Genomic DNA, 13539 nt, shown 5'->3' on the forward strand with positions numbered 1-13539 from the left:
ACTCAACCAATCAGGACTTTGAAACAGTTTAATAAGCCAATCAAGGCTTTGATGGAGTTAAATCAACCAATCAATACCTTGATGGAATTAACTAAACCAATCATGAATTTGATAGTTTACTCAACCAATTAAGACTTTGATGAAGTTAACTTCACAAATCAGGACTTTGATGGAATTATCTCAACCAATCAGAACTTTGATAGTTTAATCGACCAATAAGGACTTGATGGAGTTCACTCAACCAATCAGGATTTTGATAGAGTTTAATCAACCAATAAAGATCTTGATGGAGTTAACTCAACCAATAAGCTATTTGATAGAATTTACTGAACCAATCAGGACTTTGAGAGAGTTTAGTTAACAAGTCATGACTTTAATACAGTTTAATCAACTAATCAAAATCTTGATAAAGTTTAATCAACCAATTAAGGCCTTGATAAAGTTCAGTCAAACAATCAAGACCTTGATAGAGTTTAATCAACCAATCAAAACCTTGATAAAGTTTAATCAACCAATCAAGACCTTGATAAGAGTTTAATCAACCAATCAAAGCCTTGATAGAGTTCAATCGACCAATCAAGACCTTTATAGTGTTTAATAACAAAATCAAGATATTGATTGAGTTTAATCAATCAATCAAGAACTTGGTAGAGTTAAATCAACCAATCAAGACCTTGATGAAGTTAACCAAGCAGGACTTTATTGTAATCAAATCAACCAATCAAAACTTTGGTAGAGTTAACTTATCCAATCAAAACCTAAACTGAGTTAACAAAGCGGGACTTTACTATAGTTAAATCAACCAATCAAAACTTTGGTAGAGTCAACTCAACCAATCAGGACTTAAGTTATCCCTTGTGAAATGTTAATAAGCAGAAAATAAATCTATGCTCACCTTATAAAGGACAAATATTATAATTGCCAAGAGGATCAGACTTATTATAACAGTCAGGAAGATGACCCACCAAGGGACACCTTTCTTGGACATACTGTCTGGTAGGACATCTGTCTTTGCCTGTCCAGTGACATTCCTGCGAGAGAGAGAGAGAGAGAGAGAGAGAGAGAGAGAGAGAGAGAGAGAGAGAGAGAGAGAGAGAGAGAGAGATGATGTATTAGTATATTATATAATTCATTTGAAAGCTTATATGAAATCCTTCTAGTAGTTTCCAGAATTGGAATATTACACAGCTTAACAGTAAAATATATATATGTTTTAGTTCATTTTTTGATACTAGTGTATGCGCCCCGTCAAAAATTAAGGCTAAATATTTAGATAGATATGCACACACAGATTCAACCCTTCCCACCCCCTCCCCCTTTCTTAACTATAATCTGCTGGGAGCTTGTGTTTTCCGAGTCTACCTCTCGGGGTACCCCCTTTCACCAGGGTATGACTACTCCTATCCCCCCTGCCATTCAGCGTGACAGGAATATATATATATATATATATATATATATATATATATATATATGTATGTATGTATGTATGTATGTATATATACAGTATATATATACTGTACATGTGTATATATATACATATATACATGTATATATATACACACACGTATATATACAGTACACACACACATAAATATATATATATACATATATATATATATATATATATATATATATACATATATATATATATATATATATATATATATATATATATATATATATATTATATATACATATATATACATTATATATATATATGTATGCATATGTGTATGTGTGTGTATAGGCAAACACTTCTTTATTATACAGGAGAGGACTATTCACCAGCTTAATGTCTATTGTTAATAGATTATATGTTAATTACAACTCACCTGATCCCTTGGAACTCCAAGTCTTGCCATAAGGAAACAATTCTAGCGGATGCTGAGCTAACGACCACGGCGCCATCTTTGGGCGAGATGTATTTTTCTGCAACGTCAGCACATTTTAAAATGCGGATCTATTTTCATGTAAATATGACGGTTATTTATAATGATATTTATGTTCACTCTGGGATTTTTAAGCATAGGATTTTATAAATCAATTTTATGTGACTAGTAAAGATATATTGCTAGATGGAAATATATAATGGCTACTGAGTAATTGAATCAGTAGAATTTCAAAAGTTCAAACTTCCAGCAAATGTTTTTATGTTGAATAGTCTGACATAAGTCTCTCTTTATAATTCATATATAAAAAATCTGTCTTTTTTATAGTTTATATATAAAAGATTGTATTTTTTATAATTTATATATAAAAGATCTGTCTTTTTTATAGTTTATATATAAAAGATCTGTCTTTTTTTATAGTTTATGTATAAAATATCTGTTTTAATGTTGTTACTTTTCTTAAATATATTTTTCTAATTGTGCATTATTTCTCATAGTTTATTTATTTCCTTATTTCCCATCCCAACTGGGCTATTTTCCCTGTTGGGGCCCTTAGGCTTATAGCATCCTTCTTTTCCAACTAGGGTTGTAGCTTAGATAGTAATGATGATGATGATGATGATAATAATAATAATAATAATAATAATAATAATAAAAATAAAATAAAAATAATAATAATAATAATAATAATAATAATAATAATAATAATAATAATAATAATAGCATTGATACAAAACTTATAAGGAATAGATCAGACACATGATATGTTCATGAAATTGTTCAAGACTCTACGGTCATTGCACGCCATGTTTCAAATACCAACCCACCTCAAACTCTACTTTTTATCAGACCTTCACACATTCTTATCTCCTACGTCTCTCACTCTCTCAGTCCTTAGTTAAGATTAATGTGCGTGTATAGGGAGTCACATATCATTAAAAATATTGATAATTGTATAAAACCAAAGATTCCAGTGACCACTTCCCTCTTGGTATGGGTAGAAGAGACTCTAGCTATAATAAGTAGCTCTTCTAGGATGACACTCCAATATCAAACCATTGTTCTCTAGTCTTGGGTAGTGCCATAGCCTCTGTACCATGGTCTTCCACCGTCTTGGGTTAGAGTTCTCTTGCTTGAGGATACACTCGGTCACACTATTCTATCGTATTTCTCTTCATCTTGTTTTGTAAATGTTTGTATAGTTAATATACAAAATATTTATTTTAATGTCATTACTGTTCTAGAAATATTTTATTTTTCCTTGTTTCTTTTCCTCACCGGGCTATTTTCCCCATTGGAGGCCCTGGGCTTATGGCATCCTGCTTTTCCAACTAGGGTTGTAGCTTAGCAAGTAGTAGTAATAATAATAATAATAATAATAATAGTAAAAATATTAATAGTAATAATGATAATAATAAAAATAATAATAATAATAATAATAATAATAATAATAATAATAAAAATAGCATCCTGCTTTTCCAATTAGGGTTGTAGCTTAGCTAGTAATAATAATAATAATAATAATAATAACAATAATAAAATAAAATATTATTAATAATAATAATAATAAAACAACAATAATAATAATAATAAAAATTAAAATAATAATAATAATGATAATAATAATAATAAATAAATAATAATAATAATAATAATAATAATAATAATAATAATAATAATAATGATAATAATAATAATAATAATAAAATAAAAATATTAATAATAATAATAATAATAATAAAACAACAACAATAATAATAATAATAATAATAAAAATTAAAATAATAATAATAATGATAATAATCATAATAATAATAAATAAATAAATAAAAATAATAATAATAATAATAATGATAATAATAATTTGATTAACATCACCCACCTAAGACAGCTAGATCGATGGTCATCCTAATTGAGAACTTGGCCGAGTAACTTCCTCCCGGCAAGGAATAAACGTGACAAACAAACGTCCTACAAGTCACCTGGTCAGTACTGCAAGCGAACTCTCTCCTCTCGCCATCACCGACACGCAATCCTGTTCCCAATCTGTTTAAAGAAAGATAAAACAATAATGTTTATAGAACTAATTGGTGCTGTTTTAGTAAGCCATCTCACTTCATTTCATGGTTAAGCAAGAACTATTAGATTTATATATATATATATATATATATATATATAGATATATAGATATATATATATATATATATATATATATACCAGAGAACTTCAAATCAATCAATGTGTATATATATATATATATATATATATATATATATATACTGGGAATAATTATCTAAGAAATAACAATAATTGATGTTAGCGTGCGCAGCTCAATATTACCGCTTGCCAGTACATACGTAGCTTGATAATTGTAATCTTTTGCGAGCAAAGCGAGCACACGACGAAGCAAGAACCATTAGATTTTCTATTGGTCTTGGTTTTTTTTTCTTTTTACCTATTAAAAATATTGAGATCACATACCAAAGCAAAAAAATTATTTCTGAGATCACGCCATAAATGAGAATGCATACCAAAACATCACCAGCTGATTAAATTGCGCATTACGGTCTTCTCTTATTTGACTGGATTTGATACGAATTTATTAAGATCATCTGTGTATATATATATATAACGGATTTTGAGCGAAGCGAAAAATCTATTTTTGGGTGAGATAGCCATGGCGTCCTGATGGAAGGTTCCTTTTTGGTAGCTTCCTTGGGTATAAGACTACTAAGATATTCCCAGAGAATTTAACCACAGGTTATCACAGAATTCTAACTTCTGGAGCGAGTATCTCAAAGGTTTCCCTTTAAGACATAGTAATACAACAGGGGACGCGCATGTCTGAACGCGCCACATAGCTATCTTCACCCCGAACAGAGTTAATGCTTCGGTGTGTAAGGACTGAGAATAGCTGGGAGCCGTTCCACAGCTAATCTCACTCGTGGCTACTACTGATACTCGAGACGTAAACAAACGGACGCCATTGCTCTAATGACGTCACGCCCGTCTTCATCCTGAAGCCAGTTGCTGCCCATCACCATGATACAATTGCATAGGGTGGGAACAAAACTGGACGAAGTAGTAGGGAGGGTCCATCAGGACGCCATGGCTATCTCACCCAAAAATAGATTTTTCGCTTCGCTCAAAATCCGTTTTTTGGGCTCAAGCCATGGCGTCCTGATGGAAGAGTACCAGAGAATCAATGTATCGTGGTAGATTTTCCCCCAGTATTAAGTGCCTAGGCATTGACAAAACAGCAAAGTAATCTTAGATAAAGAACCATAGGAACGAAGTATCCTGCCCCCCTTGGCAGGAAGTTCCATGGGCTATGCCGACGTCAAAGTGGTATTGAAGGGCTATTCATCCTGAGAGAAGAACTTGAAGAACTTAGAGATGAAGCGGAATGTTTGGTATTTGTATAGGAACATTCTGAATTAGACCAGTGGTGGTTGGGCACTGTGTATAGAGTTCATCTCTTGGTTATCAGAAGTAAGTATTCGTGTAGGAACCTTACTGAGACAGGGTGAATATAATTTAGGATTAGACATCTTAAATTCTTCATAACCATAAGAAAGGAGGAATAAATAAAACTATGACAGTATGTATTTCATAGTAAGTAGGAGCTGAAAGAGACGCATAAGTAATAAAATAGAAATTTTATTTCACAATGCAGAAATTAAATAATTTACAGCAAAAGTAAAGTTCATTTACAGTAATAATAATGTACATAGAAATAAAGGCTTGCTCTTGAATCTGAAAAGGAATTTCAGGATTAGTAGGTACTCGTTCTCGAGGAACGCAAGTCTTTAAATAACACATCATGCTCAAGGCATGCGGCACTTGTGTGACACTATGACATTTCACCTGGGATAAGAACAGTTATAAAAGCACTAAGTGTTTTTAGACATCACTATGAATCGCTCGAGGGTCAACATAGGCACCCGAAGAGTTAGAGTCCCAAGTAACTCACTGTTCTACGCAGAGTTAGGTGCAGGTTTCATAACACTACCTGCGGCTACCACAAAATGTTTGACTTCGTGCACTTGTTTCGCATAATGTTTAAAGAAAACTCGCGAGGACTTCCAGCCCGTAAAGTTTTTAAGGCTTTCAAAGTCCATGCTCTGAAAGAAGTTCAGAGAAGATGCCACTTTTCTAGGATCATGACCAGCGGGTGTACTGTTCGGATCCGCTCTGCGAATGAAGTAGGTGATTTTCGCTCTTAATTGTTTCAGTGACAGGTCGCTGCCCGATGTTTCTCCTTTGAAGAGTTGGCCTCCACCAAAGTTCGAAGTTCTGCGAAGATAGACCTTGAGACTCTCTAATGGACATAGAGAGACATCCTCCTTCAGGGGGCATATTCTCCAAGGGCCCCATCTTTTGGTGGGTAATTCGTTTTTAGCGAGAAACGTCGGATCAGGGGAGAGGGTCACTTCTCCTGAATCGGTAAACAGGATGTGTCCTTCTTCTCTTGATAATGCCACTATTTCGCTGACTCGAGCTCCCGAAGCGAGAGCAAATAAAAATATAACTTTCTGAGTCAGATCCTTGAGGGGGCATGAATCATTGTCCAAGTTGGAGGCGAAATGGAGTACCTTGTCTAGTGACCAGGAGATCGGTTTCGGAGGGGGTGCTGGACGTAGGCGAGCACATGCTTTTGGTAATTTGTTAAAGATGTCGTTGGACAGATCAATTTGGAAAGCATATAGAATTGGTCTAGCCAAGGCCGATTTGCAGGTTGAAATCGTATTGGCTGCTAATCCTTGTCCATGAAGGTGAATGAAGAAGGACATACAGAAATCAATGGTGATTTCTTTAGGATTTTTTGCCTTGACAAAGGTGACCCATTTCCTCCAGGATGATTCATATTGCCGTCTCGTGGATTCGGTCTTGTATTCCTCTAGGAAGTCTGGACTTTTCTTCGAGATCCCAAACCTCTTCTTTGCGGCAAGGGAGAGAAAATCATGAGATGAAGGTCCTTGATTTTCGATGATGAAGCGAAGACAGTCGACTTCTGTACTTGTTGAGAGAGAACTGGGCCCGGGAGAGGGATCTGCTTGGGCTGCAGCTCCAGGACCAGGGGGTACCAGTTGCTCCGGGGCCACTTGGGAGCCACTAGGGCCGCTGTCCCTTTGAAGGTTCTCAGTTTGGAGAGGACTTTCAACAGAAGGTTGGTGGGAGGGAACAGGTAGATCTTGGACCACCTGTTCCAGTCCAGTGACATGGCGTCCACCGCTTCTGCTTTGGGGTCCTCGTACGGGGCTACGTACAGAGGAAGTTGATTAATGTCGCTCGTTGCAAAGAGATCTATCTGAAGTTCTGGGACTTGGTGAGAGATGAAGGAGAACGATCTTGCGTCTAGAGACCATTCCGACTCTATCGGGTTTGTCCGAGATAGAGCATCCGCTGTCACATTGCGGAATCCTTGTAGGTGAACTGCAGACAGGTGCCACTTCTTCTTCTCCGCCAGACGGAAGATTGGGAGAAGCACCTGATTTATCTGGGGCGATCTTGAGCCTTGGCGATTGAGACAACGAACTACCACCGAGTTGTCTAGGGTTAGACGGATGTGGATCGAGGGCGGCGGGGATAACTTCTTCAGAGTTAGAAGGACCGCCATGGCCTCCAAGATGTTTATGTGGAACGTCTTGAATAGTGGAGACCAGGTACCTTGAGCCTGTTTCTGGTGGGAGTGACCTCCCCAACCTTCCAGTGAGGCATCCGTGTGGATGTTGAGTGATGGAGGAGGGTGTTGGAGAGGAATGGACCTTTTCAGGGCCTTTTCTTCCGACCACGGCTTTAGGAGGCGTCGAAGTCTGTTTGGAAGCCGTCTCTTGAGGTCTCTTCGAGCGATGGATGCCGAGCGTCTACAGACTCCCGCGGCATCCTTTAGCTGTGCACGAAGCACTGGGTTTGTCACTGAGGCGAATTGTAGAGAGCCTAGAACTCGTTCCTGCTGTCGTCTTGAAATGCGTTTGGATTTCAGTAGTCGCTTGACAGACCCTGCTATTTCCTTCCTTTTCTTCTGGGGGATGGAAAGGCGGTGTGACTGAAGATTCCAGTGGATTCCCAACCACTGAAACTTCTGAGCTGGAGAGAGGCGAGATTTTTTCTCGTTGATCTTGAATCCCAGGTGTTCTAGGTACTGGGTAACTTCGTTGCAAGACTTTGCACACTCTTCGGGCGATGGAGCCCAGACTAGCCAGTCGTCGAGGTAGGCCATCACCTGGACGTTTCTTAGGCGGAGCTGTTGTACTATGGCATCCGCCAGTTTTGTGAAGATCCGAGGGGCCACATTGAGGCCGAAGGGCATGGCCCGGAAGGCGTAGCTTTTCCTTTGGAGTCGAAATCCTAGGTAGGAGGAAGCGTGATGGTTCATTGGAATGTGCCAGTAGGCATCCGCCAGGTCTATAGAGACCGTGTAGGAACCTTGAGGCAGAAGGGTCCTTATTTGTTGAAGCGTCAGCATCTTGAATTTGTTGTTCTCTATGAACTTGTTGAGGGGGGATAAGTCCAGAATGACTCTGAGTTTGTCTGAGTCCTTCTTGGGAACACAAAACAGTCTCCCTTGGAATCTGGTGGACTTTACCTTCCTTATCACCTTCTTGTTCAAGAGGTCTAGAACATATTCTTCCAGAAGGGGGGTTGATTGCTGGAAGAACTGCTGGAAGATTGTGGGTGGTTGCGTCCAACTCCAGCCTAGACCGTTCTTGATGATGCTGTGTGCCCAGGGATCGAAGGTCCAACGATCCTGGAATTGGCGGAGTCTTCCTCCCACCGGAAGCACTTCATTGCTTCTGGTGTCCCGAGGACTTGTTGCCTCGGCCGCTAGCTCCCTTTCCTCCTCTACCTCTGGAGGGACGGCGAGATGCGTCTCTGCTTGCACCCCTGAACGAGCCTCTACCTTTGGCATGAAAGGTAGTTGATGGTTGCTCAAAGGCAGGGGTGAAGACCGGTGACTGTGACAACACCGGTTGGGGGACCAATTGAAAGGTCTGTTGTGGTTGGGCAACCACTTGGGAGGTAGCGGGTCCCGGAAACTGACGTCTTTGCTGACGTTGCTGGGGTTTTGGCTTCTGAGGTTTCCTCTTAGGCTGAGGTCCATCGTCCTGAGAGGGTTTCCTTTTCCTGGACATGCCCCACTTGTGGAGAAGGTTCCTATTCTCCGTGGCGGCTCTGTCAGTTATTTCCTTGACAAGGTCAGAAGGAAACAGGTGCTTTCCCCAGATGTTGGAGGAAATCAGCCTCCGGGGTTCGTGTTTCACGGTGGCACCGGCAAACACGAATTCACGACAGGCTCTTCGAGCCTTTATGAAGTGGTACAAGTCCTTCATTACTGTCAGTAAGTGGGATTTGGAGAGTACCATGTAGTGATCTGGTACTCTAGTGTCACAGGCCATAACTTCCAGTTGGACTTGATGAGAAAGAGATGCCGCAAGCCTCTCCTTCGTGTCTTGTTCCCGGCGAAGGAGGTGATCGTTGAGCTTAGGGAGGTCTTCATTAAACTGACGTCCGGCGACGTCAGGATCGAGTCTTCCCACGACGAAAGTATGCTGAACATCTTTCCAGTGTCGAGCGTCAGGGGGGGTCACGATGGAGAAGGGTCTGCACTCCTCCAGTGCAGGGCAGGGTTTCCCTTCTTCCGCCGCTTTAAGGCATGCAGCTAAGGCCTTTTCCAAGAATGGAAGAACCGCAGTGTCAGGTGCAACGTACGTAGGGTGCTTCTTGCTCAAAGCCGGAAGCTTAGAGCAGGTAAAGCCTCTACTCTTAAATGCGGAGGCTAGCATAGCCTGGGCCTTTGTGAGATCGAACACTATCTCTTCTTTAGGTTCGGTCTCTTCCTTCGAGGCAGGTTCGGAACGAAGCCGGACGTAACAGTCCGGGTAGGCCTCAAAGCTTGGGAAGAACTCCACATCTTCCAAAGGGACCGTGCCGATCTTATCACTGACAAAGATCCTGCCGGTCGCAATAACCATATGCTCTGCATACCTCCACGGGTTGGCATGAGAGCAAGCGGGGAGATCCTTGACCGAAATCTTCTTCGGCTCTCTGGATCCAATCATCGACCTGATGGACTCCTGGTTCTCCTTCAGCCTGTCGTCCATGACGGCTCTAATCAGCCGGATCAGTTCTTGAGTAGAAGAAGAAGGATCCGGAGTCGAGGAGGTAGACGGAATGGACATTTCCGTCGGTGTAGGAGTAGGAGGGGGGATGGACGAGGGAGCAGCTCCTAGCTCCGACTCGGTGTACTCCACCTTGTCTTCGTCCTCTTCGGCTCCTTGAGCCATAAGCGTCTTCTCCGTGTCTTCCGAGACGTCTGAAATCTGTTCATCATCCTCGGAATCTAAACGACACTCGTGCATGGACTGAGCCATGACCACATCAGGTTCCACCGTAATTTGGACAGTGGGGATCACATCTTTTGGTACCACTGAGTCAGGGGAGGCCTTAGGGAACAATAGTGACCTCAGTTCTTCGGTGGCCAGGTACGGTCCGGTAGCATTTTTCTGAAAGCCACGCACCCACTTGCGCAGCTTTTCACGAGAAATGTCTCTAACCTCCGCTGAAGGAGGGTTATGGAAGGCCTCAACTAGGTGGGCCTGGCAGACCGTACAATCCAGTGGATTCCAAAACTTCAAATCCCCTTTCTTGTCTGCACAAGGGGCGTGAGTCCTGCAAGCCGTATGCCCGTAAAACTGCGGGCGTTTCACAGCGCAGAAGGCGAAATCACACTTCATCTGCTCCTCCTGTGGAAGAAAGAGAAAATGAGTATGGGGGAGTCATAAGAATGGCTCTTAAACTAAGTTAATATTAATCATTAATTTTAACTTAAAGAAGGTGTGATGCATAGAGAATGAAAACAGTAAAGGAGAACATGCTCCATGCATCTCGCCCGGCTGGTTACCATAAGCTTGGTCCCTGGATAATCCAAATGACCGAAGTCACTGGATATAGTTTTCTAGAATTCCAAGTATTTTGGAATTCCATGGAAAACCAAGGACAAGATTGGGATCGAATTCATTCGGTTCCCAGTTAAGGGCCAGAAGGCCTCATTTAAAAGGTAACTGCTTCTGGCAACCAGCCGTGCTAAGATGCACATAGCATGCTGGAATTAGAAGAATGCAAAGAGACAGCATGATCACTAATAGAGCAGTACTAGGTACTGATCTTAATAGCAGAAGCAGCTTATCTGTTTGCGATATAGGGCTATCATAGTCTTATGATAGCTACAGTAAGGGGGTGCAAGTATTCTTGACGCCTCCGGGGCATCCGGCAAGCCGCCGGCATGCCGGAGCTCGCTCCAGCATAGATTCTGGCATTAGGACAGACAATTTTCAAAAGTCAGTTAAATACCTGGATGGCGGCCGCCGGCACAACGGCGGCACGCCGGCAGGGAGCGGCGGCTCCGGCAGTCGGAGGATGCCAGGTTGGTGACTGGGATAAGGATGGTAAAGGCTGTATCGGGTTGCCGGCAGTATATGCCGGCACTCCGGCGATCGACCGGCAAGCGGACGACTAGATAGGAGTAGGAGAGCCGCCGGTAGTAGCCGGCGGCAGCCGGCAGTCCCTCGGTACACGGGGGGCTGGCGGCAAGGTTAGGGAGAGTCACCAAGTAGGAGGCAGGTATTGCCGACAGTAGAGGCGGCAAGAGACCGGCACCCGGATAGGGAGAGAGACAGGGGGGAGGGGGGAAGGGATGTAGGAAGTACCATCAGGGTTCCAAACATCCCTCCCCCTCCCTGAGGGGTGTACCCATGATAGAGGCAGGCTCTAACATCCATGAGCAGGGGTCACTAGGGACCGGGAGCAAGGTAGCCCAAGGGAGGGCTAGGGAACACCCAAAGAAGGGGGGGGGGGAACTCCCATATGCAGAACTATACTAGTAACTAACCTTATAGGACACTATGAAGGTATATGTACCAGAGCGGACTGCACAAGGAAGCTCGGGTAGCCCTACTCTTCCACCCTAAGGAGGAGTTGTAGGACAGGGGACAGATGAGTATAAACTAACCTAAGCATAGGCTAGGCTATACAAGAGATAGGTGGGGAGGGAGAAGAGAGAAGTCTTCCCAGGAAGGGTTTCTGTACCAGAGCGGCCACTAAGGAAAGGGAGGACACTCCCTAACCTAAGATCAGGCAGATCGGCTAAAACGGTGCAAGAGTACAGTTTCAGCATGGAACAGAGAAACCTTCCTAACCTAACCTAGAACAGGGCTAAGAGTCCTGAACTAGGAAAGGAAGAAGACATATCGCTACCGCAGGAAAGTCATAGACTATCCTAGCCATAGAGGTAGGCTAGCCTAACCTCACTCTCGGACGCAGCCCTAAAGGGGGTTCATTCCTTTAGGGAGGACAGAGAGGCGATATATACTCTATTAGACAATTAATCCCTTTACTCAGAAAAGGAATCAAGGCTAAATAGAGGGAATGCCAAGGCAGGGGATGAAGGAAGCATATAGGGGTCCTAATATTAGGTTAGGCTAGAAAGAGTCACTGACTAGCCTATCCCCTATATGGTCCCTGAAGGCGAAAACATTTGCATCACTGTCAAAAGTATTGTAAAATAATAATGCCACTATCTTCATAACTTAGTCTAGGATCACTAATAAATCATGCATGAACACTTGTATGTAGGCTCCTGGCCTGGGGGCTATAGTAGCCGACTGGTATGAGGTCAATCGATGACCGATAAAAAGCGTCTAAACACGATATAAAAGTTCCTAGCTATGAAGACTAAATAAACTAATGTATTCGATTAGTATATAATGCCGGAAATGTTGTTGTGGCTAACTAAATAAGACATGCATAACAACAACGACGCCATAAAATGGCGGGTCCGGTAGAGGCACAGCTCTGCCACAAAACAGCAATTATTTCGAAAAGTAATATTTACTTTACGGCCAGAGCTTAATTAAACAATACTGGAACCTTGTACTCAACTTTCCAGAAGAAGGCGAGGCTGAAGGTAACGACATAGCGAAGATGCAAACGATAAAGTTAACACAGGGAAAATCCGTCTAAGTAGGGCAGCTACTAAACAAAGGATGAAGACGGGCGTGACGTCATTAGAGCAATGGTGTCCGTTTGTTTACGTCTCGAGTATCAGTAGTAGCCACGAGTGAGATTAGCTGTGGAACGGCTCCCAGCTATTCTCAGTCCTTACACACCGAAGCATTAACTCTGTTCGGGGTGAAGATAGCTATGTGGCGCGTTCAGACATGCGCGTCCCCTGTTGTATTACGATGTCTTAAAGGGAAACCTTTGAGATACTCGCTCCAGAAGTTAGAATTCTGTGATAACCTGTGGTTAAATTCTCTGGGAATATCTTAGTAGTCTTATACCCAAGGAAGCTACCAAAAAGGAACCTTCCATCAGGACGCAATGGCTTGAGCCCAAAAATATATATATATATATATATATATATATATGTATATATATATATACATATATATATATATATATATATATGAATGTTCTGTGTCACAGAACAGAAGCATGTAATAACACAACATATAACTTAATTCTATTCAATATTAGTACTTGGCAACTCGGCTCAGCCAATCAAAATGAAAGTTATCGTATATATAGCAAATGATTTGTCATACTATACTCTATCAATATATTATATAATATATATTTTGTATACAAT

The 13539-nt window shown here is 41.4% G+C and overlaps 2 protein-coding genes across 2 annotated transcripts in view; both read right to left on the bottom strand.

Annotated features, from left to right (window-relative positions):
* The window catches only part of LOC137656775 (uncharacterized), a 208978-nt gene that overhangs the window by 187235 nt on the left and 8204 nt on the right, over positions 1 to 13539 (bottom strand). The window lies entirely within an intron of this gene.
* LOC137656773 (integrin alpha-PS3-like) overlaps positions 1 to 13539 on the bottom strand; it is an 89729-nt gene that overhangs the window by 1101 nt on the left and 75089 nt on the right. Inside the window, exons 20-22 of the mRNA XM_068391039.1 lie at positions 3772 to 3935; positions 1833 to 1929; positions 896 to 1031 (exon numbers count right to left, since the gene is read on the bottom strand). Of these exons, the coding sequence (XP_068247140.1) occupies positions 896 to 1031; positions 1833 to 1929; positions 3772 to 3935 (397 nt within the window). The remainder of the gene's footprint in view (positions 1 to 895; positions 1032 to 1832; positions 1930 to 3771; positions 3936 to 13539) is intronic.

The sequence above is a fragment of the Palaemon carinicauda genome, chromosome 17, assembly GCF_036898095.1.
Source record: "Palaemon carinicauda isolate YSFRI2023 chromosome 17, ASM3689809v2, whole genome shotgun sequence".
Taxonomy (NCBI): Eukaryota; Metazoa; Arthropoda; class Malacostraca; order Decapoda; family Palaemonidae; genus Palaemon; species Palaemon carinicauda.